Source organism: Brachyistius frenatus, unplaced genomic scaffold (genome assembly GCF_029030835.1).
Source record: "Brachyistius frenatus isolate BFR_SWC_R1_liver_20210118 unplaced genomic scaffold, ASM2903083v1 Contig_60, whole genome shotgun sequence".
Taxonomy (NCBI): domain Eukaryota; kingdom Metazoa; phylum Chordata; class Actinopteri; family Embiotocidae; genus Brachyistius; species Brachyistius frenatus.
In genome coordinates, this window is record NW_027210659.1 from 1,397,789 (window position 1) to 1,423,744 (window position 25,956).

Below are 25,956 nucleotides of genomic sequence, written 5' to 3' on the forward strand. Positions count from 1 at the left end.
AGAATGAATCTGTAAAATGCCAAGTAGCCACACCTTACGTTTGTTGGGAGTATTGCACCATTTTTATTTAGAGTTTTATACTGCGTTGCTTCTAAGAAACGTATTTGGTAATTCTGTATACTTGATAAACGCTGACAGCAGTTTACGACGGTAAACATTCCAGGTTGGATCGTTTTCTTGAACTCTGGCGTACAAAGAGACTACACAGACATAAAGGTACAGTGTTTTTAATGAACGTCTATTTTAATGTCATGGCAGACTTGCAAAATAAAAATTTAAAAAAAAGTTTTTTTTTTTTTAAAGTAGCAGTCAGTCTTTAATAATAGCAAATGCTTCGTTTAAGTCAAATCCTTCACACGACAGCAAAATCAAACTGACCGCTCAATTCAAACAATTTCTATAGCAGGTCAAACAGAAACCTTTAAAATACAACCAAAGATCTTTTTTCTTTTTTTTCTTTTTTATCTTTTAGAAATGTTAACTACACAATTAAAGGTTTATACTAATCAAAACATACAGAGTGAAGTAGTTCCACTGGAGACAACTTAAACGAGATTAGTGTCTGATAGAAACATAACATTCATTTTACAATAAAAATATCTGCACAAAAACATCATAAAAGAAATAAAAAGGCTCAAGGAAAAAAGGGTAATGCAAAAAAATATAAATGTTTGCCTTTCATCTTTTCAATACAGTCACGAATCACACAGCTGTGGCAACAAATCTCTTTAAAATTTACATAACTGAAAAATTAGGATTACCCACCCGAAAATCCCTCCCACCCCCAGACTTGATTGTGTTCATTTTTAAGAGCGTATACTGCGATTACAACGGATTCCCGACTAAACAAAAGCTGCACATCAAATCTTGGTCGTCAAGACTTCCAAAAAAGGCACAAACAGACAAGTTGCACAAAGAGCTCAGCAGAAGCTTGTTTGTTTTTTTTTTTACAACTTTTTCGTTTTTTTTATACAACTAATCCCAGGAAGGTTTCCAGTGCCCTTAATGTTCACACTAAACCCCCCCCCCCCCCCCCAGAAATACTATCTACAGGCAAGTCCCGGCAGGCACCTCGGATTACAAGTCCCATCCTAACTACTGTAGAAGCAGGTTCATTTAATAATCGTGTGACAGACGGGTGCATACAGCGAGCGTGAGGAGCACTGGGGCCAAATGAATCTCAACCTCACATAAACTTGTGAGTGCAAGAACTGTCATTTCGACAATGGAGTTTTGGTCATAAGCTTTGTTTTTTGTTTTTTAAATGTCATCAGTTGTATTTAATCTGTGGATGGAACCAAATTATTATTATTATTTTTTTTTTTGGGGGGGGGGGGTATGATTAAAGAGGGAGTTCAGATCACAATTTGTTTTTCAAACATATATTTAAATGTTTTTCTGGTAATACTCTCATTTTAAAAGGTCTAATATTTTATTGAGAGAACACTACATTGCACTAATTACAAATAAAAAATTTAAAAAAAAAAATCAAGTTATTTAAGTTAAATTTGTTCCATTTAAAAGCAGTTGATTTTCAGAGGAATGCCCCTAAAAGGACTAAAGATTGTCAGTCGTTCAGGCTCTGATGCATCTTGAATAGTTTCTTCAAGACGTCTCACCTCTCATCCGAAATGCTCATTTCTAGAACTGAAGGAGCTTTTTGGATGAGAGCGCTGCAATGTTTAAACTCAAATGACTTTATTTCTTACTGGAATCTGTATTTTTCAGACAAGCTGAATTTAATGCTTGCATGGAGACAATCTGCACACTTTTGTGTGTTCATCTGACCTGCTTCTGAAATATGAGAAATTGCACTCTTTTCCATTTCATATATTCATAACTGATCGTTTTGGACTGTTAATGTGATAAAAAAAAAAAAAAAGAAAAAAAAAAGAAGTTATCTAAAAGATTTAGAAACTTGTGATGGATGTTTTCCCTATTTTATGAATTTTTTTTTTTGCTCTATTAAATAATCTCTAAGTAACCTACAATTAGTACCAAATGATATATTCCTTTCAGAGTACTTCTTAAGAATATTAGAAATTGACAGACTCGTAAAATAAAGCATTACAGATGTTTTTTTTTTTTTAATCACATACACACATTTGTCATGGAAGGTCAGTATATTGGTTTGACTTCTCAAGTGGCTGCAGTGATGCAGAAGTGTACTCGAGTGTGTCAGTACGCAGTGACATCACAGATGAGTGCGGTCAGAGGTGCAACAGACTGACTGACCAACCGATTTATGGCTTGAGTGCATTTCAGCAGAGCTTTAGCTTCCTCTCTTAGACTCAACTTCCCCACTCAGTTTCAGTCTTACATTATTTAGCCAGAACAAAAGAAAAAGTACAAAGCAAATGTGTGGTTCTCCGGCTCTGTCACCTGTGATGTAATTCGACTGGAGCCGCTCTCGCCCACAGAGAAGCATCAGAGAAGCATTTGACCAACTCAAACTTCACTCATCGTCTGACAGAACCAAAAACAAACACACACAAAAAAAATCAGGGAGTTTACAGTTCCGGTTTACTTTTGTGACAGACAACATGCATTTCTGTCATCCGCTTGATAGCTCTGAAACTTTCTTATTTTAGATTTAAATCTTAATTTTTAATTTTTTTTTTTTTTTTTTTTTTTTAACTATAAGTGCCCAGTGTCAGATTCTTGAAGAATCCATTCAGGTACATTCGGACTTTAATTTATTTTAAGATGCTTTAGTTTCTTTCATTCATTAGGTCAATCATGTACACTTTACCAAATGAGCTTTTTTTTTTTTTTTTAAGTTGCAAAACTGCAACCAGACCAAAAGCTAGGTGTACCATGAAACTGAATACATTTGAGGCCCACTTGTAAACAAGCTGAAATGACAGCCGGTAGACGCTGTAGTGCATCTCATGGAGTGACATAAAGTTGTTGAAGCCTCACAGCTTCTATTTTCAGTTTTTTTTGTCACCAAAAGTTTCCAAATCGTCACATATAATCTTTAAATTCCTTCCACTTGAAATGAAAGCTTCAAATTCAACAGTCTAATCAGCAGTTACTGACAAGTGGAAATATGGTCTTGACTTCTGCTGACACTGCCAACTGAGATCAGCATTAATTGTGCAATTTAAAGCAAAAAAAACAAAAACAAACATAATCTATTACATTTGAGTAAGTATTATTCATAACCTTATCATACCTGGACCCCATTTCTGGCGTTCAGGATACTACCGGTTTTATAGTTTTTGTGATTGATATAAATACAGATATATGGTTTTTCTCCTATTTGCAACCATAATAAGATGTCTTAGTATGCAGGTGGAGTTTGGCTAAAAGTAAGATACAAGTTTTTAAAAAGAAAATACAATGTCTACAGAAAAAAAAAAAAAAAAAAAAGTCAGGGAGGATGCTAAAGCAAAAGAAAAAAAGACAGGACAAAAAGCACCGTGTGTTTGGGAAACAGAAAGTGTGATTTACCACAAAAGGTAGAACGGAAAGAGCCTGGGCGCTGTCCCTCAGATCTGCCCGGCTTGTGTGGCACTTAACATTGTCGTCTTTGTATACAGAGCTTATAACAGTCATGCAAAGGGCACAGTATTATTCTAACAAGGCGAGAGAGAAATCAACAGAGACCGAAGAAAAAGAAAAAAATAATAAAAGAACACGCGACAGGAAGAAAAGGGAGGCACAACATTTCCTCCAGACAAATCGAGTACTTTGTGAAAACTGAATTCTCGTCCTGACGCAGTAAAATTTCCCCCACAACATGAACAAAAAGAAAAAGAAAAAAGAATCTTACAGACTTGAAGGAAATAAACTTTTACTCGCTATTCTCATGGCTAAGGCAGAAATTGATGGTGAAACCTTTAAGCGCATCTGGTACATTTCTAAATGATCTTACTGAAAGCCAATGAGAAACGAGAGAGATGAAAATGGGTATTTTTAAAAAAAGTTTTAAAGAAAAAGGTTAGAAATTCATCAGATTCACCCAATGTCATCATTCTTTATATGCATATACATATATATATATATATAAGTATATGTATATATACACATTCATATATAACCCTGCTCTTTAAAAAAAACCCAACATTGTTAGAGAAACTTGTGATGATTGATTTTTATGTAATCTGGCGTTGTTTGTGCAACGTAGAACCACAACAGTTGCACCAAAAACCCAAAACAGCTACTCTATCACTGTCATTCAACTGGGCATTAAAGGTCTTGAATAGTAATAGCCAGAGCCAAACACCTTCGAGACACACCAAAAAAAACGGTTATACCTTGGCTTAAAAGATTCACCCCCAAGCTGTAGGCAGTGATGCACCGACCCCCCCCCCCCGCCCCCTCCCCCACCTCACCTCTAAGAAAGAGAAAGAAAGAGGGACAGAATGACTGATTGATTGATTCCTGACGCCATTCCTGAGCAAAGTGGACTTGACGAGTGAGACCCAAGGAATCCAGGTGATGAGGACAACAGGAGAGGAGAAAAAACAACAACAACAAAAAAAAGCAACATGGCGACAGTGTGGAGGCGGGGGTGGACCAGTGGCAATGCAGAGGCCAGTCCACAAAATCACCTGGAGAGGGAAGAAAACAATGGCGGTGTGAGAAGCTCCAATATAACAATACATGAATATGAACATACGTTGCTCAGCAGAAAGAAGACACGCGAGAGTGACTGCAAGCAGAAGATCAGCGCAACGCAGATCCTAAAAATAAAGAATTAAAATGGAAAAATACATTTTAGAGCTGCAGTGCACTGCTCTCATTGAGATGTCACACTGTGTTCTCCCTCAATACACTTCTGTTACGCTTCAAAACGCTGCCGAGGGGAAACAAAGTCATTATATAGATCCCATATAAATCACAAAGCAGACGACAGGCTGTAAAATGCAGAGCTGATAGTTAGTATGACAACGAGAGGTCTGCCGGGGAGCAGCTGCTGGTGAGCAGAGACCGCCACGTCTAAGGAGGGTCTATATCTACACTCTTTTTTTTAATTATGTAATGTATTTCCAAAAGGGTTTGACTAATGTTGATTGTTATAAGGGTTACATAGACAACGTTTTAACCTAAACCCAGACTTATTATTTGAATTTTTTTTTTTTTATATATATATAAGCCGGTAGCTACCTTAAAAAAGAACTTCCTGCTGCACTTATTGGTAATTACCAAATATTACATCCCACAAATAGGATTTTGATAATAACAGCTCAATAACCGTCATCGCCACTTTATAGGTTGAACCCTATCGTTTCTCTTTTGGTTTGTTCGGGCTGAAGTCCCAAAAAAGAAACGTAAAAACTTGGTCCAATTACTGGAAATGATGTGCAAGAGCTTCTGAAGAAAAAAAATGACCACAGGTGGCCAGATGGTGGCGCTGTCATATCTGAAACGCCTCTCGCACTGTAAGGACATAGCTTGTCAAAATTTGCATTAAGCTTCTCTAATATCCTATTTGGTTTTCAATATCAAGACCAATAACATTTCACAAGGGGCAGAGTTTAGCAGGAAATTGGCCTCAACTCAGTAATCATTTGTCCAATTATCATAAATCTTGGTAGATGTCTTCAGTCCATGTTTGGGAATAACCCCAAAAAAGTATTTTGAGGCCAACCCCCAGGGGGCGCCAAAACAAAAATGGACTGATCAACCATCACCTAAAATGTTTAGTCTTAGTTATTGCTGCACAAGGACATCACACTAAATACAGTCTCACACACTTTTGCCACCAATACTGAATAATTTTCCTCAATAAATAAATAAATGACCAAATATCATATTTTGGTCTTATTTGTTTAGTTGGATGTTCTTTATCAAATTTTAAGAGGTTTAAAAATCTGGTGAGGTTTTAGGTGATATATATTGGGAAATATAGAAAATTCTAAAGGTTCACAAACTTTCAAGCACCATAACAACTTAATAAAACATCGAAATACAGAATGGTTTGTTTTGGATAGAAACAATGAAGGCCATCCCTGCTTTGATGGTGTAAATTTACACTCAGTGCAGATGAGACAGTTTTTTAAAGTGGTTTATCTTTCTGAAAGTGCTTTGCAAAAATACAAATTTAAACATATTCCGTGAGGTCTTGACTGAAGCTCCAAAAGGGTCGAGTTGTTAAATTTGCATACATTGGTATGCAAATGACGGTAGATTTTAAAGCTGCAACACCACTCACTCTACCGCTCGTTGCAGCAGCAGAGTCGGGACAGTAGTGGGATCTTGCAGTCTTTTTGGCCTTTGACAGGTTGGTTGTTTCTGCACTTCCCTACAGCGAACAGCCGTACCTGTTGTGCACTTCTGAACACTGTCCCTCCAATTTCTGTGTCAGCAGCCTCAGCGGGGGTGATACTGAAGCACTTTCGGGTCGGTAAGCATGACTGCAGCAACGAGGACGTACCCATGTGAGACGTTAGGACCTAAAGCCGGGCTGGAAACGTGCAGTTTCTTCAAAAATGAGTTCCTTCAGTGTCTCTTTGGGTAGGTCGTCCAGCTCCATGTCAAATTTGAACGGGGCCTCGGCAACAGGCTAGACGGGGTGGCAGAGAGGACACGTGGAGGTGAATGTACAGAGGACACCCCAGGTTTTAAATCAGACTTTAGCAATTTAAGAGAAGCATAACATATTCAGTAACACGGAATGAGGTCTTCTCATTCCAAGCGAGCCAATATAGCACGAGTTGATACTGAACAGCCCCAGATGACTCTCACCTCATCTGTAGGGTCGTAATATTGTTCCAGGTAGGGGTGCGCGAGGGCCTCCTCCACCTCGATCCTCTTGTGAGGGTTAAAGGTCAACATCTTGTCCAGCAGGTCCAGAGCTGCAGCACAAGGATGGAAACATTTGATCAGGCAAAGGATGAGCCGATATCCGAAACAAAAAACAAGCACGTATGCCCACTGGAGGACACCGCAACATCGTACACTGTTGATTGATGGAAATCGAAAGCCGTCTAGTTTTGCTGAGCTGCTGCATGTTTAGAACCTCAATATATTGTAGTTTTATATACCGATATAAAGGAAGTGTCGTACAAAAAAAACAATATTTTCTCTGTTGATGTGCAGGTAATATTACAACTGATTAAAGAACTGGGAGGTCGAAATGGATCAATCAGTTGCAACCTCCCTCCCGTTCGAGCTGCACTCTCGTCTTTGTCTGGTTTTTTGTGACGACAACAATAAGAGTCTCGGTTGATTACATGAGTAAGAATGATCTAATAGAATCTGTCAGACTGTGCTTTATCAATTGGAGGCATATCAGATTGTGTGGTGACTCACAGCGCTGATGTCAACAGAAAAAAAAAGTGTTAGAGCAGCATGATGTCATCTGCTTGTGTCATCGATCCGAACAACTCGTATGTTCTAGAACCGTAGCAAAACAATAAACAAGCTTCGGTCATATCTATTTCCTGAGTCTAGTTTCCTTGAACTGTATTCAAATAATGCGCATATAAAAGCCACTGTATCCTGCAGGACTTCCTGTTGTCATCTGATTGGTTAGTTTGCAGACATGGGTCTTAAGCCAGCAGTCACACTGTAAGAATTTGGTCTTAAACGTTTAAGTTTATTAAGTTAATTTGGCCACAGGCTGATTTTGTTTCGTTTTGTTTGGAAAAAAGTACTAAGTCATCCGTCAGTGGACGCGTCTCATAACATGAACTTGGTCTACTATTTTGGATAGATGACTTCAGAGTTTTCTGTGTTTCTTTCATGATTGTCAACGTAAATCTCAAAAAGTTCAGCAAGGGGCTTAGCATTTATTATCAAAAAGAAAAAACATTCAGATGTATCTAATTGGCTATAATTCTTACTTTTTAACAGCTCGGGCAATAAGAAAATACTCTCAACTGATTACTCTTATGTACAACATAAACAAATAAAAGCTGTCGATTTGGACAAGTGCAAGATATTCATAATGAACTTAAATTAACCATTAAAGCCAGCAGTGTAATTTCAGCTTTGCAAATAGCACAAAGAATAGCACTGATCAGTGCAAAGCTGGGTGAGATATATATATATAAGATCTATATTTTACAATAGAAAGTAATTACGTCGTCCCTTCAAGGAAAGTAGAGTTAGCCTAATTTTGGGTAGGTACATTTTGCTTATTTTAGTGACACGAATGAGCTGCAATTTATTATGAGGAGCATAAAGGTGCTTCAGAGCTTTTCAAACAGCTGTGGAGGAAGAAGCAAGACACTGTTTGAATATTCAACTATTTACATAATAGGTTAAGAAATCAACGATGTGTATGGGAACTGACAAAAAAGTTAACGCTTAATATGTACAACCAGGATGAATACGCGTACCATTACATCCCCAAAAAGAATCAGTTCGAAAAACAAATAAAGGATAAAACAATAAACTGCTATATGTTAGCACCAATTTTTCTTTATCATTTGGAATGTGAAATTCCATCATGTAAGTTGATGTCACTGTTGACACATTGCATTTCTAGTCATTTCTGTCTACCCGTCAGTAAGACGCTTTACATGAGGGTGCAACAAATCCTGAAAATCAACAAGGTCCCAACTCGGCCTGTAGGACTGCAGTGACGAGAACACGACATCTCACCAGCTCCACACTGTCCAAACACCGCTACTTGTTTTTGCTTGACTTGCCGTGACTGTGTATTTTTTCCCGATCCCTCTCCATAAAATGCTTTTCTGTTCAGAAATTGTTCACTAGTGGTCAAAGATTCATAATACTCTTTTACTACTATTTCTTTTTTCAAATTACTATTCTGTGATCAGTGGGAAATATGTTCATGAGGAGGTTTTGCTGGCTCTGACCCTTTTGATCAGCGTTGGGGAAGAGGCGGTTCCAGGGCACTTTGCAGCGCAAAGGCAGAGACAGAAGATAGTTCCTGGCCTTGATGTTGATGATGCAGTTGAGATCCTCCTGAGAGGGTGAACCCAGGATCCCTGAGGGGGGAAAAAAAAAATCATACAAATAGTTCAGAATTGGCAACCAAGTATCGTGATAGTATTGAATGCAGAGATAAGGGTATCATCCCACCCTGAGGTGCATTAAGCAACAGATTCATATTTTGCCTTAACTTACAGGAAAATGTAGAAGTTACTTAAATAAGTTATGGCAACCATGATATATCACAAATATTTGTTGCAATATTTCATGTGGTAAATGTCTAAACAGCTTGCACAACAGCAAACGTGGTTTACCCTCAACTAATATTACACATTCAGAACACATTAAGGAAAATATCCGCATACTGTTTGATTAACCACTGTATAGGTACACTTCAAAACATTGGTGGGAATATGGTGGCAGTTTGATAATCAAATATAAGTCTTTGTTAACTTGCACTTTAACACAAACGATACCAGATAATTCACAAGATGCCAAACTGGGTTTTATTTTTGCAACAATAGAGAAGAATTAAAAATGTTCTGTAATAAATACCAAAAAACAAAATTGTATAAACTCCAAAAGAGTTTTAATTGGTTCTCTAACTATGAAAACAACAACCACAATACAAAAAAACCCAAAAAAACATCTAGCTATAAAGTGAATTGTTACCCAAAATGTGGTTGAGTTGATCCAGGTAGTGCTTCCCGGGAAAGATTGGCCTGTTGGAGAGCATCTCAGCCAGGATACAACCCACTGACCAAATGTCTATGGACTTGGTATAGCCCTGGGGGAGGGAGGGGGAGGGAGGGGGAGAGAGAGAGAGAGAGAGCGAGAGAGAGAGACACACACGCAGACAATTTTTTTTTTTAAATTTAAAGATCAGTTGGTGATCAAACCTAGTAATAATACAGTATAGTAATGAGTTAAGTATTTTTGAGCGGCATTAAAATAAATGCTTTAATTCTGACTGTTTTTTTTATTTTAACTGCTTAGATTAGATTAGATTATCTGTTTGTTTCAGAAAGCAGAATTTAAGAAATAAAATCAGAATTAAAAAGTTAAAAGATCATTTTGACCCAATTCTTAATGCAGTTAGCATTATGGCCATTCCAGGTGACTAATTTCTGTTTACTTTTGTTAAGATTCAGAAGCATTTCAAATAATTCGTGTCACAAACTGCATGTTATCCCTGACTATTGACATGTCAATAGTTCACAGCTGGTGAGGACACTCACTTTGGAGTTGAGCATGATCTCAGGAGCTCGGTACCAGCGAGTGGCTACATACTCTGTCAGGAAACCGGTGTGGTCGTGATCGGGGTCAGCCACACGAGCCAAACCAAAATCACAGATCTGCAGAAAGAAGAGTGACAAAACGTCAAACAGCTGCAACATCAGACAACACGGGATACAAATCTTAAGACCATATATAAAAGTGGATGTAGTTTCCGGCTCTAAAAAAAAAAAAAAAAAAAAAAAAAATGAGGCCGATGTGGAAGTGCCTTAAACTGTAATACCAGCGAATGCCACTAGAGGTTGGCTCTAAAAAGCCACCGTAGACTCCAATTCAACTAGTCTCATAAAATTCTATGTCAATAAAATTTCTCCATGGTTTATCTGGTTTTGCGAGCTAAAGTTATTCCTTCTTATTAGTTTTCTGGCCATCCATCTGAAAATAATCTTGTCATATTTGAAAATAGGCTTCAAAAAGCTTGTTTTTTGGGGGGGCGTGTCTGTTTGATTGACAGGCCTGTCAGGTTCATATCAATGACTACAATGAAGAGGCCTTTCCACAATGACACGAATGAAATCTGGGGATGTTAAGATTGGATGTTGGTAATTGTTTAGCATAAATACAAATAACCAGCTTTAATAAGTGAATGAAAATACGCCGTTTAAAATCAGTTCAACCTGTTCGAAGGGTTTTAACCTCTGTTTGAGATACTACCTTGAGATCACAGGTGGTGTTAAGCAGAAGGTTGGAAGGCTTCAGGTCGCGATGTAGGACGTTGGCAGAGTGGATGTACTTGAGCCCGCGGAGGATCTGGTAGAGGAAGTAGCAGATGTGGTCATTGCTCAGGTGTTGAGTCTTCAGGAGCTTGTACAGGTCTGTTTCCATGAGATCCTGGACAATATATCTGCACAGTTCAAGGTTAAAGAGGTTGTACTTTCATGTTGTGGAAAACACACTCATGGCTTCTATTAACTTATGAGATACAGTACAATGTTCTGTCCATAGGAGTCACATTTCTATTCCTACCTACAACAATGAGATCACTTGGTATCCAATAGGGCTGGAGAATCTTGTGCACAGGTGTATTTATGACAAAATAATTTGATTTTATTGCCCTAAACTATCCCAACCACATTTAGGTTTTCCTGGAACACTCAAGATTGGAGTTTGGATTTCAACATTGCACAGAAAATGAAAACCTTTGCATAAAGTCACTGAGCCAATTATCTAGAGTTTGAACAACCAAGCTGCTGACTGTTTAGTATTTTGGGCAACTTCTCAATTCAGTCAAATCTCAAAGTCCCTGAGGTGTTATGATGGTGTAATGAACTGGTGCTCTTGTGGCTACAAAGTACACGAAACATTTGTGTACAAGTGTTTATTGGGTTAGTTGCTCATGTTGGCAGGCATGAAGCACCGAGTTAAGTAGCAGCGAGTTGAAGTCACAGTTATTTCTTTTGAGAAAAAGTGTACACAGTGTAAAACTACACACACAGCGACTGTGGACTCAACCAGACTTTGCTACTGTTGGGCTTCAGTGAAGAGCGTCTCTGCCAAATGTACAGCGACAGGTGGTTATTATGTTATGAAACACAAATGAAAACACCTACTCAACCACAAATGATGGAGTGTCAGACAAATCTCCCCGGTAAGCGGAGAAAAACCATCAAAAACAAATATCTGAACACAATATCAACGACTTCTAATCCAAAAACAACATTAGTAACGCAATTCGGGGCAAACGTGAAGGCTGTAAACTGAACCGCCCTACAATCTAGCGATCAGACCACATTTCAGTTAGGATACACATCCTTCATCTGGTCGATGGTTGGCGTGCGGATGATGTCATTGATTCCAATAATGTTCTCATGCTTGAAGCGCAGAAGGATTTTGATCTCTCTCAGGGTGCGTTGGCAGTACGTCTGGTGCTCAAAGGGGCTGATCTTCTTTATGGCAACACGTATCTTGTTGTCCCGATCATAGGCAGAGCTGCATTACAGGAACAAAGCACACTTTTTATTTTTTTTAAGTTAAACAAATAAACACAAAAGGCTACAATAAGACCAAGTTGAAGGATAAAAAAAAAAAAAAAGATCTAAAAAAAAACAAACAAATTTGCAGTCATTGCAGCATTAATAAAACAAAAATTAGAACTCATGTTACTAAGCTGGCTGTTTACCTAACCCGTTTTCTTTTTTTACTTTATGTATCTACTTCTATGGGGACAAATACTATAAATAGCATGAACTGCATATGCCACATAGCTTTTGTTAGCTCATGATGCCTATCCCTAGACGGGCCTTTAAAAACACACAAAATCCCCCAACAACAAAAAATTAATTACAGAATAAAACACAAACTTCTACAAGAAAATACAGATAAAAACAGCCCAGTTTGAAAGTTCTTCGTGTTGATACATCAACCGTGAAAGTCTTTTCAAAAATGAGTATAGGAGAGGGCACTTTGCAGTTCCCAGTTCCTTCATCATTACCTCGGTTTTCTCTGGAAGGGACTTGAACTGCAATTTTCTAATCCAGTCTTTATCCAGCAGAGATTTCGTTTAGTTTAAATGTTTAGTTAACATTTTATTTTTACATTACTGAAGATATTTAAGTATTATTTTTTTAAGTTTCATTTTAAAATTCAGAAAAGCATTTATATTTTAAATGACAAAATGTTGTTTTTACAGAATATTATAAAAAAAAACAAAAAAAACAACAACATATATTCCTGACATCAAAACACAGAGAAGTTAAGAAAGAATGAAGAACACAAACATCAGTCAAATCTCTCCTGTCCTCTTTCCTCCTCCATCTGCTGCGAGTAGAGCGAAGGGGGGCTGGTTAAGGAGGGAGGGTTGGTTAAGGAGGGAGGGCTGGTTAAGGAGGGGGCCAGGGGGATCTGGTTAAGCAGGGGGGGGCTGGTTACTTTACAGTTTAATTAGTTTAAATATAAGCAGGGCTGTAGGGCTATTTATTTAAGCATCGGAGCACATCTGGGACGCGCCCAGGCGCACGCATGGTTTAGTTGCGACTCATTTCCAAGGTTGTGTCACTGCTGTGATGGCAAGTTTACAAGATGGTCGACGACATCTCTCGTGACCCACGTGGGTTTTATTATATTTGCTGAAGGTTGCTTGTGTATGTACGCATGCCGTTTTGCTGCTGGTATTCTAAGGTAAGGCAGGTGTCTAAATCTGTAGCAAAGGAACTACACGCTGCATACATACACAACAGGCAGGAATGAAATGCTCCATTATTCATTACAGTTTTCTGAACACAAATGTTCAAGAAAACACTTATACAAATATATTAAAAAAAAGTTTTACAACCGCAAATCGTTTACAAGCATGTACAAAATCGAAGTTCTAATGCTGAGAATTATTTGTGAACATCACTTTCCAAGATCAAAATCTCACCGACCCTAATCTGAACCCGCACTCAAACAAGGAGGGTTTGTTTTAAAAGTGTGAGTACTAAGTGTCTGACTGTGCCTACACGCAACACACTAATTGTTTAGTTCCAATGTAAATTCTTGGCCTCGCCTGTGTTGAGACACCTCCTCCACACAATCCCAGGTACAGACATGTCTACTGTTGAATATGTGGCTCCCTTCACGTTTAATGGCTATTTCACCCCATTCACGCTCACTCTGTCGGAGATATTTTGGATTCCCACGCCGAGGTTTAAAACTGGAATCTTGTGTACCAACCCGAGCCACAAATATTACGTCATCGCAGTATTGTCTTCTACATCCAGTAAAAAGATGCGAGGGTGTTTGCCTGGCTTCACATGCTGTGACCTACAATTAAATAGTCAATCATCATTTGTAGAGTAAATGAAATGATTGGGTTCTTGAATATTAAAGATCCTTGAGGTTTTAAATGTGATAACACAACTTCAACTCACCTACTTTTTGTCTGCAATGAAGACAATTTACAGTTTGGTGTTTGGTATGCAAAATTTCCAGTGCGCAGAAATGGAACCATCTGAACAAAGTACAATGGAACTTGTATTGCCAAGAAAATGCAAATTACTACTGCCAGCTCATCTGATCCCGGGACTGTTGCAACTTGCTTGCCAGTTCGCAAAGTTGTGCAATACAGCTGTATTTTAGGTTGACAAATTGGGAAAACCTGCAATATTTCATGTTTCCTTTGGTTCTTTAGTCCATCATTTACATCCACCCAAGCACGGTTTTATTTCTGCACTTTACAAACAACAGAAATGACTGAAAAACACCCACATAGTGGGACAAAATAAGAAAATGAGTTGCTATAGTGATGGCGGTGTAGGGACTGAAACATAAACATGACTGTGCCAGCCTCCTGCAAGGGAAAGATGAGTGACCTTCCTTTCCACTTGTTTGAAAGGAATGTGTGTGTGGGAGGAAAGTAAATAGTTCTTCATGTTCATGCTCTACGCGAGTAGATACCATTGCTTCCAGAGAAACAGGAAGCTACAGGACATCACCAGAGCTCAAATCTGATCCAGGTCAGAGCCATATTGGCACAGACGATACTATATCTTAAAATCTTAACAAGACACTGGTACAGTGTCAACTAAACTTCTGAAACAGCTAAATGTTATCGTGCATGATGTTAACTCGCAAACAAAACATCTTAACAAAACTGGCCTAATGTGTTTATGCATTATTTGATAAGGTGGAGGTAAAAACTGTGCCTACTTTAGCTGCCTTGGTCTCGAGCTAGGCCAAGCATGGGCTGAAAATATCTCCCAGGATTTATGACGATTGGACATACAGTCAATGGGTTATGATCAATTGCTTGCTAAGCCTCACTCCCCATGAAGGTTATTGGGCAATATCTTGAAAACCAAATAACAAGCTTTATGCAACTTGAAATTTGGTCTCATCATGAGCCACAGAAAATATGGAAGCAATCAGACCCTCGGTTTAGGTAGAGAGGTCAAAAATGTGTTTTTTCAAAAAAGTGAAAATGCCAGATAATCCATCATCGTGGACTTTTATGGTGCAAGATGTTTTTTTTTTGTAGAGCACACTGTGCTGCACTTTTTGGTCAAATTTCAAGTCTAACTTTAAGACTTAGAAGTGTAACAGACTTTGCTATGCAGACACTGCTTGCTAGTGTACCACCGTGCTGTTTTGTAGTCTAATATTGTACCTGTACAATCATTTCTTTTACAAAATGGTTGTGTCACAAATTATTGTGCGCAATGGTGTTTTTCCGTTAAAAAATAATTCTTTGCGAGTTATTAATTGTTGTGTTTTAAAACACAGCACTTTGGAGCCATCGGGGAACCAAAATGGAAGTTCAAGTTCTATAACGTATACTTTGCTGCCTAATGTAAAAGGTACAGCAATTTTTTAACACTGCACAGTATGGCACAGTAATTAACACCATTCTGGAATTAAAAAGCGGGCATGACAGATGAATTGGTAAACCAACCAGTACTGATGAAAATCCCACTAATATCTGCAGTATTAATGTAAAGTATTAATCAAGCGACTTCCCTGCAATAAACATACTCAATTGAAAACCTGCTGAAGGCCCCATGGCGCAAACTAAGCCTTTCCAAACAAAACTTAATTTATTATCTAATTAAAAGTTAACAGGGCAACCTCTCCACTAGTCATAAAATCAGATACCACAGCGGTTAACCAGAAAAGAAAAAAAAAAAGAGGCAAAACGGGCGGTGGCAGGGTTTATGGGATATGTGCTCCAACAAGAATTAGGCTACCAATCATCGCACTTCCTTGCATCACTCTTACCTTTGAGTACGTGTTAAATTACATGAGTTTTATGCACACTTAGTTGTAAGAGATAACACATTTTTAAGCGTGCAATTTACATGATTTAGAAAGCATTTAAAGCACTTACTTTTACAAGGGATCTAACCAATGCATTCCATATTACAGTCATTTTAATATATCATTTTGTAAAGCTATGTCACTTTTTTTGACTCTGGAATATTTTCATAACTGTGAACTCATGATTTTTAGGTTTACAAAATATTTAAAAAAAAATATGTTCACCTATTTCTGTTATGTAGAGTATGCTTTTTTTTTTTTTTTTTTTTTTTTTATCATAGGATGTGATTACATACTTGCAATTTCAAGCAATTTCCCCCCTAAAAAAGAAAGAAAAAAAACACAAAACTTTTTGAGACAACTGACTGAAAAAACCCATAAAAAAAAATATCAACAACAGTAAAAACAAAACCTCCTGGACGGTCTGTCCCGTGGGTTTCAGATATTTGGTCGCCCAAAGCAAGACATTTCTGAAAAGAAAATGTGGCATGAAAATGATGACTGGCTGCAGCCCTAGCTGAAGGCATGCATCAACATTTTCAGGAATGATCTAAATTGCATGATAAATCAAAAGCAACACTTCAAATAGACAAAATAAGAAAACAGTCACCGTACAATGAACCTTGATCATTTCCGATAAATGTAGTGACAAGAACCCTGATTCCCATCTTTGAAGATAGTTTTCATAAATGTAAAGGGGTAACAGATTTCCCTATTAGTCTTTGCCCTCCCTATTTTAATAAATATGCCCTGATAACAATAATAACTACATTGTTGTCTTTTTATTTTTATTTTTTTTATTTTTTATGCAATCGTGTATTTTGGAGAGAATCTTCCCTGAGATGTATATCCTCTTCTTTTTTTTGCTTCCGAGTTTGTTTTCTGAGCAAACTCAGTGCCCAGGAAGGAGCACTGGGCACTGTGTGTGTGTGTGTGTGTGTGTGTGTGTGTGTGTGTGTGTGTGTGTGTGTGTGTGTGTGTGTGTGTGTGTGTGTGTGTGTGTTGCGGTGAGGGGGGAAGGGGGGGTCCATTTCCATGGAGATGGGAATACAAGGCTCCTCTCTGCAGCTGCTGGGTTATGCAATAGTACTGTAACCATGACAATGTTCAAGGGGTAGGGTTTAGAAGGAAGAAGGGGGAAAAAGCTCACTGTGCTTAAGGGCAACCCGTGCCAAGGAAGTACAGATATGAACATCCAGGCACAACGTAGACAGACATCGCAGAGTCAAAGGCTTTTGAAGGCAGCATGACTATAAGTGTCAGGCTTCAAAATAACACTCACAGGCTGACTTGCAGTGAGGAGTTGTTTTTTTTTGGTGCATAAAGTAGTACTGTAGGATTGGAGGGTGTTTGCTGCTTTCAGTGAATTCTACAGGACTGATCTAATTTACTAATGTAGAGTGACAGCAAGTCATATTGCTGATGATTGTGTGTTTTACTGACTTTCTGGATCTTTGCTCTCATTTTCAATACAACCCTGAATTATGATGTCCTACTGACATCATTCCAGAGATCTACTGATGACTGAAAATGTAAATACAGACAAAGTCAATGTCGACTAAGCTGTTTAATACATCATAGGTTATTATTTAAGACATTTCCGTTTGATTTTTGCTTTATAATTTTATATATTTATTGGAGATGAAATAGTTTGTCAGCTTCTCAATGGGTGAATTTATCTGCAACAACTATGACAACTGTTTATCTATTATTTTGAAGTACAAGTCCAAAAAAAAAAATCTCTAACTCCAAAATTGACAATGGAAGATTTAGTGCTTTTATTATGTGAATTGCTTTATTATTCTAAGATATGTTCTACATTTGATGTTTGGTGTTGAGCCTGTATCATATTATTCGCACTACACAGTTCTCTCATTCCGGTTGAAACTCATTTAAATTTTTTAACAGTGTGAAGATGTGATCATCTCTAAAGCATGCGTCTTTAAAAAACAATGGATTGTTCAAAGCAGTCATGTTGATATTTAGGGTGTATTGATTGATTGTTGAAAATATTTGGTCACTTTGGGATAACAGATCTGGCTGCGTCTCCCTTTTCTTTTTCTTTTTTTTATATTCAAATACACTTCCTGTTTCTGTGTATACTAATCACAAGAAGCAATTTTGACTTTAAGAGTTTTTCATTGAAGCTTGCATGGCCCAAGGATAGAATGAGCTCTACATTCGAACTAGTTTTGTGGTGGTCTGCAAGCCTGGTATGCTTCCCTGATTATTGCAAAATGCAGGACTACCCCAAAATAGTTGTATTCTTTAGTCATTAATTCACAGGAAGAAAAACCAAGAAAAAAAACCCTCAACAACTTGGACCCGAGACTGTCTCTGTTTAGAGAGTGTAAAAAAAGTAACCTTACGAGCACATAGCCACAGCAACAGTGAAGTGCCCGCCAACGAGTGATTACGTTACCGTTATCAGTTAAAGTGTCGTGAAGGGCCCCGAGTTTTAGTACTACAGTTATCCAAATTTTCTGTACATTGTTTGCTGCCCCCAGAACAGCAAATAAAGGCTTGGTTCATAAAACGTAACGATAGTGTCTCTGCCTCTCCTCATCACTGCAGAGTTGTTCTATGCAGTAAAGGCCATAAAGCCACAGATCTGGAAAAGTAGCACACTGCAAGAAATAGGCTTTGTGTTTTAAGCTTTCCAAACTGCATGCACCTTTCACCTTTTCTACATCTTTTCTCCATTGAAAAAAATCCATTCTCCAGTGACAATCATCACGGTGAGCGCTCGACATTGTAAATGAAGTTTAACATCCAGACATTAATGGAATAGAAGATTCGGTTTGAGATAAATCAGATATTATCTCTACAAGCGATAGATAATTTGTCAGAAACGGAAGGAATGGGAGCAGCGAGAAGTAGAAACAATTAGATCAGAGATATTAATTTTAAAAAATAACGGGCATTTGGTTAAAAAAAAAAAAAAAAAAAAAAAGTTGCTGTACAGATTCAACAAAGACAAACAGAAATGCTATGGTAAAAAAATATTTAGTTTGTGATTCCCCGTTCATTATCTGTAACCAGCTTCTCATGAATAACAGGCCATGACATTTAAAAAGTAATTCACCATTGGTTTAAAAGTAATGCGCATGAATTATAAAATCACTAAGAAGTAAAAAATGTTAACATATTTTGGGATAGTTTGAGCTAAAAGTTAAGAAAACTTTTGGATAAAATTACTCTTCGGTTTGGGCGGTTGATAGTTCGGTGCGCATGGAATTTGGTTTGGCTGTAAAAACTCGAGGAGTTGTTGCTCCAAGCCAGAAAAAAGTCCATTTTTATCTGTCAGCGACAGAATGTATCTTAAAAACTGAAGCCAGTTCTCCTCCTATACTAGATATCCAGGGTGAATTCATTTATCCAGAGCGAGGTTTGGGCACAAGTTCAGAAATCATTAAGCCAGGTTTCCGTAATGCAGAGGATATCAAAGCCACTAAAATTAAGGGTGTCAATTAAGATGATAAGCTTGTTTGTTAAAGATATAACATTTACTAAAGCCACCTGGATTAGCATTTAATTCACATAACTGTCTTGGTTGCATGTCTAAACAGACTAAGATTAAAAAAAAATTAACTTCTTTGCATTTCCCCAATAATGCAGCACTGTGTGAACAATGTTACTTAAAATATTTTTTCTAAGCCCCCCAACTCAAACCATTTTCTCATGCCTCAAAAGACAACTGATTCAAATATTTCCAATTATTATCACAAACATTGCTTAAACTACAGACTACTGCTTAATGAGGAGAATCTGGAAAAGCCCGAGCAAAACGCATGCTTTGTCAAACTCTACAACAAACTAAAATGTACAAAAAATAAAATAAGGGATCAGCTTTTTAAAGTTTTTTTTTTAAGCAAATGTTGCTTTTGTGTGTGAAAAACAATATGAACAGTCACTAAAACAACATAAATACACCAGTCTATAAATTAAATGCGCTGAACATTACCTTTTTTTTTTTTTTACTACGGATAACATCATTTTTATTTTACTGAAGCTAAAGATACATTTTTGCATTTATTTCTAATTATTGCCAACTCATCTTGTAGCAATGAAAACGATTCACCACAGGCCAGAAATCAGCAACAGACCATGAAGAAATTTTGAGGAAGTAACTTTCCCCTTCTGGCACTTTGCACACATGCATTGAGGTTTGATATCAATTTATATATCTGCTCAATGTCACAGTTCTGTGTCCAGATTTACATTAGTCTCCTGGAGTGTATTCTTACAGAGGTAACAGCCACACCTGTAATAACCATCCCCTCTGCTGGCATCATAAAAGAAAAAATGCTATACTCTAATTAAATAAATAATTAACTTTGAGGTTAAAAAAAAAAGAGCAAAGGTGCTATTTTAACCTGCAAATATCATACTATATATATTTATGCAGTCATTTGCAACAAAACTGATGAAAGATTTCAGAAGTCACAAGATCCAGGTGGCTTATCACCTCAGCTACATGATTTCTATTGGGAAACTCCATCTTAACAATCATATCAATTAGTTTTCAATGTATTTCCTACATTATTTGATTGATCCTTTTGTGTATATAATGATATATGACAAACAAAGGTATAAAATATTCCCATTTTGAGAAGGTAGAACCAGCAAACATTTGCCATATTGCTTTGAAAATATCTAAAATGATTAATACATAATCAAAATATATTTTTCTGTAGTTGTTTGATGATATCTGTATTTAAGGCACATTTAATAACTACAAAACATACACATATTCTTCAACAAAATTCGATAACAATCCATTTGCTCTTGTAACGGGTGTCACGTGACCTACGTGTCACATGTTTTCATATTCCTTTAGACTCGAGTGAGTAGAGATTCATCATCTCCGTTTACAGAGGCAGGCTTTTCAATCAATAAGAGTAAAGCTGGAACCATTTCATCCTCATTTCTTCAGATAGCAACTGGATTGGACAATAGGCTTTAATAGCAACACGGCCGAGTCAGTTTAAACATCTCCGTTTTTATCGTAACAGTTAGCATCACATCCGATTAAATGCATATTGTTAATTTACCTCAAACCCAAAGAAAACCTGCTACACACAATCAACTGAATTACAACAGCACACACTGAATGCGGAGAACCACACTAAAAGAGACAAGCTACGCAAGGACGACACTTTAAGACAAGTCAGACAGGTCATTTTTTCCACATTACCTTAACCTGCAACCTTATAAAGCTATGCCAACTCCAACTGTTACATCAGTCAGTAATGATTTCTCTTTGTGTGAGTATTTAAGGTAAATACACGTCTGCTGGCTAAAGCACATCAGTGGGGAATTTAGTCTAACCCGCACAAGTACAAACACTGTAAAGTAGGCTATATCTAAAATCCAACAGCTCCTCTACAAATGCCCTGTCTTTTTTTATTTTGTATTATTTTCTGCCTGTATGTGCACCGCTACTCTCATATGTAACTGCTGTATAACTTGCAGTTCTCAGGTGTGGACCAAACCCTTCACCTCAAACTTGACCTAATCCAGGACCCAAAACTCAAGTTTTAGTTAGACCTATACCTACCTGAAACAATTAGTTAATTTAACAGTTTGGGTCTTCAAGAAAGAAAATCAGTGAGAAAATCAATCAGACAGCTGGGATGTCGTCACAAATGCTTTGACCATTAATTGGCTCCAGCATCTCAGTTGTGAGCATTTGCGGTAATACTTTGCATTATTTCATGACAAGCTGAAGTTTTTTTGGTTTTAAGATAGCTGAATAAAAAACAAAGGCATTTGAGGATTTCACCTTGGGCTTTGAAGAAAAACTCATGAAAATGTATTTTTCACTGCCAATAATCTGAAGACTGAAATTACTCATTTGTTCAATCAAACAAAAATTGCAAATATTCACACTCTAACTTTTCAAATGTCTTGATTTGCTAGTTGCCTGGGTTTTTAAAAAATTATTTGAAATGAAATATTTCTGGGTCTCGCAAAACCATTTTCCATTGATGTGTTGGCAGGAGGCTTTTATTTTTATGTGCATGAAATACTCGCACTGCAGAGCCCAGCAAAGACATAAGGGTTCTGGGGAGTGAGGATTAAGCATATCTTAAAAAAAATGGGACCAAGAAATACAATCAAAGACATTCAGACCGGACCACTTCAGCTTTCAGGTAAATTTGATCTTAAATAAACTCGGTGTCGTGTGATTTGTTGCATAATCAACATCATGTAGGCCTAAGTGCAGCAGAAAGGTTTATGCAAATGTTATTAACACTTCCTGAGAAATTTTTAGATGCAACAAGTGAAAGGCCAACGTTCAAAAGCACAGCGGTGATCAAATGCACCCTTATGATGACCCAGATACCAGCTTCAGTGCAACAAGCCACCAGAGTGCATGAATATTTTTGCTTGTTGAACCAGAAGTCATCACGCTTGTCTTGACAGGCGTAACCACACAAATTACACAAATTACATCTCCTGAATTGCACAACAGGATTTCAGAGTGTCAAGGCTCTCATTCTTTCCCTCACTCTCCCATTGGCTGTGGAGTGGTGGTACTGATGTCAGAGGCAGAGGGGTTGCCATGGAGATGGGCGCCACGGTGGTATTTCAAGAGGATGGCTCACAGCAGAATGAGGTAGAGGGTCGGCAACAGCTAAGAATCAGGCAGGTTAAAGACTGAATATCAAGATTAGAAGGAGCCAGAATAACTGGGGGGGGGGATTCTGGTTGAAGATGAAATGATTACCACACAACTTGATGACCATATTGGCCATCAGTGATGGGAAAAAACAATATTTCCTCGGGTGAATGTTCCAAAGTATACAAATTTTACACAACTTTTTATTTTTTAGGATAGTAAAAGTAAACTCAAATCAAATTACCAGAGAGTACAGTTACTGCATACATGTACTCTAGCAGAGGCTTATATAACTAAATCTCAATAAAGTTTTTTTTCACTGAAAGATGTTAGAAAACAACTTCTCAAACGTGAGGATTTTGCTGCTTTCTGTGTTGTACATGTAGTTAATTGAAAATCTTTAAGTGATTAACCGTCTGATGGACACAAGTTGTATGAAGAATCACCTGTTACTGTCATTTTACATAATTGAAAAAATTTCAGACATTCCTTAGCTGGAAAGTAGATTGTAATTAAATTATTCATTAACTGCAGCCCTAATTTGCTTTCGTAAAATCGGCACATGACTTCAGGGTCAGACTTCAGTTACGTCTCAACAAGCTCTGCTGGAACTCTATCTGTGACAATACTAATCTTATAAGGCAGACTGGCTATTGGACATGATGTAACCGACCCACATTAAATTCAGCTGCAATGTTCATTTTTAGGGTTCTAAAGATTCTCCCACTAATAGTAGTTAGTTCAAGCCAAAAGTCGAGTAATTGTCGCATGTGGATGATATTAATATAATATATATTTCTTTGGGCACCAAAAAAATTGTTTTAGGGCTAACAGAGAACGTGCGAAGTAACGATGTCAACACTGTGCTACATTATGAGGATATACAAAACCGTCATTTTAAAATATTCATAACTTTTACAAGCGCACATGCAAAACAAGTTGCCAGTTAAAGGAAATTCTTTTGGTAAAAGCAGTGACGGTTTTGGATTTGTCTGAACAACCAGAAAAAGAGACAAAACATTTTGTTGTTGTTTTTTTCAACATAGTATATTGTATCTTAGCCTGATACCATTAGTGTCTAAACTGTGTCATTGACAGCCAGGGCATAAAAAGACCCGAGAGAAAAAGGACAGTGCGCACAATTCAGAAGGCCAATAACAAAAAGCCTATATTCCATGCAACATATTATCTTCCCAGATCCGGGGCTCCTAACCATGGTAGTGCCTGATAACTAGCCTTTACTGTCCGAACCAATAAGGAGAGGCAGAAACACCAGGACTAAAAAGGTGCAATCTGAAAAAACTTTTACAAACACAAACCTCTCCATCTGCATTCCCTCATGATCTAACTGTCCACGTGGGCGGCAGAGTATGCCATGGTAGCTTCTGAACATCATCACAGCGGTGTAACAGGATTTTTGCCATTGCATAAGCGCAGGGTGTGCACGAACTGAGGCTCGTGTGAGGAGGCTCGGTGCTCCGACAATTTGCGCAGCGTCAGCCACTGGAAAGCCCTGACATGAGCACCCTTAACGTCTCCAAGAGCCTATTGAATTCAAAAATAGGCCTATTCTGTACATGACAGACATACCTCACCGTCGACAGGCAACCGGATTTTGTAACCCAGCGTATTATATGGACACCGACTCCCTGTGTCATTATTCAGCTTCTCAGAAAGACGGTTAAAAAAGACACAAAAATGACACTCAGAACCGAAAGTTTGTTGACCAGCGGCTAACCATGAAGCAGAGCATGGTTTTGGCTTCATAAATCCATTGTCAAAAGGAGGAGTTCAGACAAACAAGCATGTTGTCTGATGCTTCTGTGGTGATGATCGACTCCATACAACATTATGAACATGTGGATCAGATTCAGAAAGACTGTTAAGACATGTATAAGAACACATAGGAAGAACCCCATCCATATAATTTAATAGATCAAATATTGACGTGCCGAGTGAATGCATGGCGTGTGAAAATCAAATAATTTTGGTTATTCATTACGTTTTCTAAAATGTGTTTATCACATATATAGAGATGAATTAGAAAATATGTTGGTTTTTTGGGTCAGCACAATGTGCCAACATGTAGGCAGTGGGTCCACGAGAAGGAAAACCCAGACAAACCTCAGGTTTCTGTAAATATAGCAACAAAGAGAAAGGTATTACTTCAATTGACAACATTTACTATCAGCACCAATAAGATATCCACATAAAAAGGTGGAGAAATTTCCCTTTAAGGCAAGCCTGCACATAAGCAGATATTGATATATGTGCTGACATTACTATTTATTGTTCTTCAAAACTGTCTCTTGACAGATATATTGATCTGCTGGTGCCGGGAGGCATTTAACACATTGTTGATATTTAGGAGGTGTGTGCATCAGCTCCCCAGCAAGCATCTGTGAACTACAGTAACAAAAGTTCTCTAGTAAAAATAAAATAAAAATGCTATATGTATATTCTACTAACAACATCGTTTTAAACAACCAAACATTTTTTACTATACATTTGTGACTTTTACGTCTTTTCTTAAAAACATCCAGGCGTAGAAGGTGCTAAAATAAAATATGGGAGTACAGTCAGCTTTCTAGACTCATATTACTTATTTATGGCAACCCAAGGGATGCCTTTATATGGCAATACCAGTATATGTTAGTATAAGTTAGTGTATCCAGGCAAAGACGAGCTTTCCAGTGGGATTTTCCAAATATGTCATATGCAAACCAAGTTTGTAAAGTACACGCTGCACCAATTTTTGCTGGCTGCTGCACATCAATGTCAACGTGACCAATTCACCAAAGACCACAGGTTTCAGTCACAACACAGCAAGACAAGTGCAAGGAGGCTGAGGCTGACACATCACTCACTCTGATCACACCACAAATACAGACACAACACCAAAGTAACTATAACAACTAATAACCAGCAACATGAGTGAAAACCACAAGTTATATTCATCATAAAGATAGGAATAATTGTAGTTTAAAAATAAATTCTTTCTAGTCTTTAAAAAAAAAAAAAAAAATCACACATTTTGACAGTGTGTGTAGGTTTGGGGGGGGGGGAAGGGTCATATTTCATGGACAAGTAGTCATTTTGACAGCTCAAAAATGATGGCATCATTTGGGATCTAAACAAATACAATTCAAATCCCAGTAACCGTAGTCAAAAATAATGGACTGGCCTGTACCTGTTGCTGTATTTCATAATTACAGGAAATAACATACTGCATATATATATATATATATACATATAAGTTTCTATGGTTGGTTGAGATTCTAATTCCTGATTCACAATAACTGCTCCTGAGGGCGAGCAGCATAGCTTCCAGTTAATAGCATATTAGCTGACATTGCACAAATGTATTAAAACATTTTAGAACTAAAAGACAAGTAGCATTGCAACCTGATCCATCCAATTATTAATGCCAATACTAACGTGTTACAGACAGC

General features: G+C 37.6%; 1 protein-coding gene across 1 annotated transcript in view; it reads right to left on the reverse strand.

The window, feature by feature from the left end:
- Nucleotides 1-211: 211 nt before the first annotated feature.
- mapk1 (mitogen-activated protein kinase 1) overlaps nucleotides 212-25,956 on the reverse strand; it is a 31,408-nt gene continuing 5,663 nt past the window's right edge. The window contains exons 2-9 of the mRNA XM_069705967.1: nucleotides 11,896-12,078; nucleotides 10,804-10,993; nucleotides 10,092-10,208; nucleotides 9,526-9,640; nucleotides 8,778-8,909; nucleotides 6,697-6,806; nucleotides 6,386-6,514; nucleotides 212-4,559 (exon numbers count right to left, since the gene is read on the reverse strand). Of these exons, the coding sequence (XP_069562068.1) occupies nucleotides 6,398-6,514; nucleotides 6,697-6,806; nucleotides 8,778-8,909; nucleotides 9,526-9,640; nucleotides 10,092-10,208; nucleotides 10,804-10,993; nucleotides 11,896-12,078 (964 nt within the window). The 3' untranslated portion in view covers nucleotides 212-4,559; nucleotides 6,386-6,397. The remainder of the gene's footprint in view (nucleotides 4,560-6,385; nucleotides 6,515-6,696; nucleotides 6,807-8,777; nucleotides 8,910-9,525; nucleotides 9,641-10,091; nucleotides 10,209-10,803; nucleotides 10,994-11,895; nucleotides 12,079-25,956) is intronic.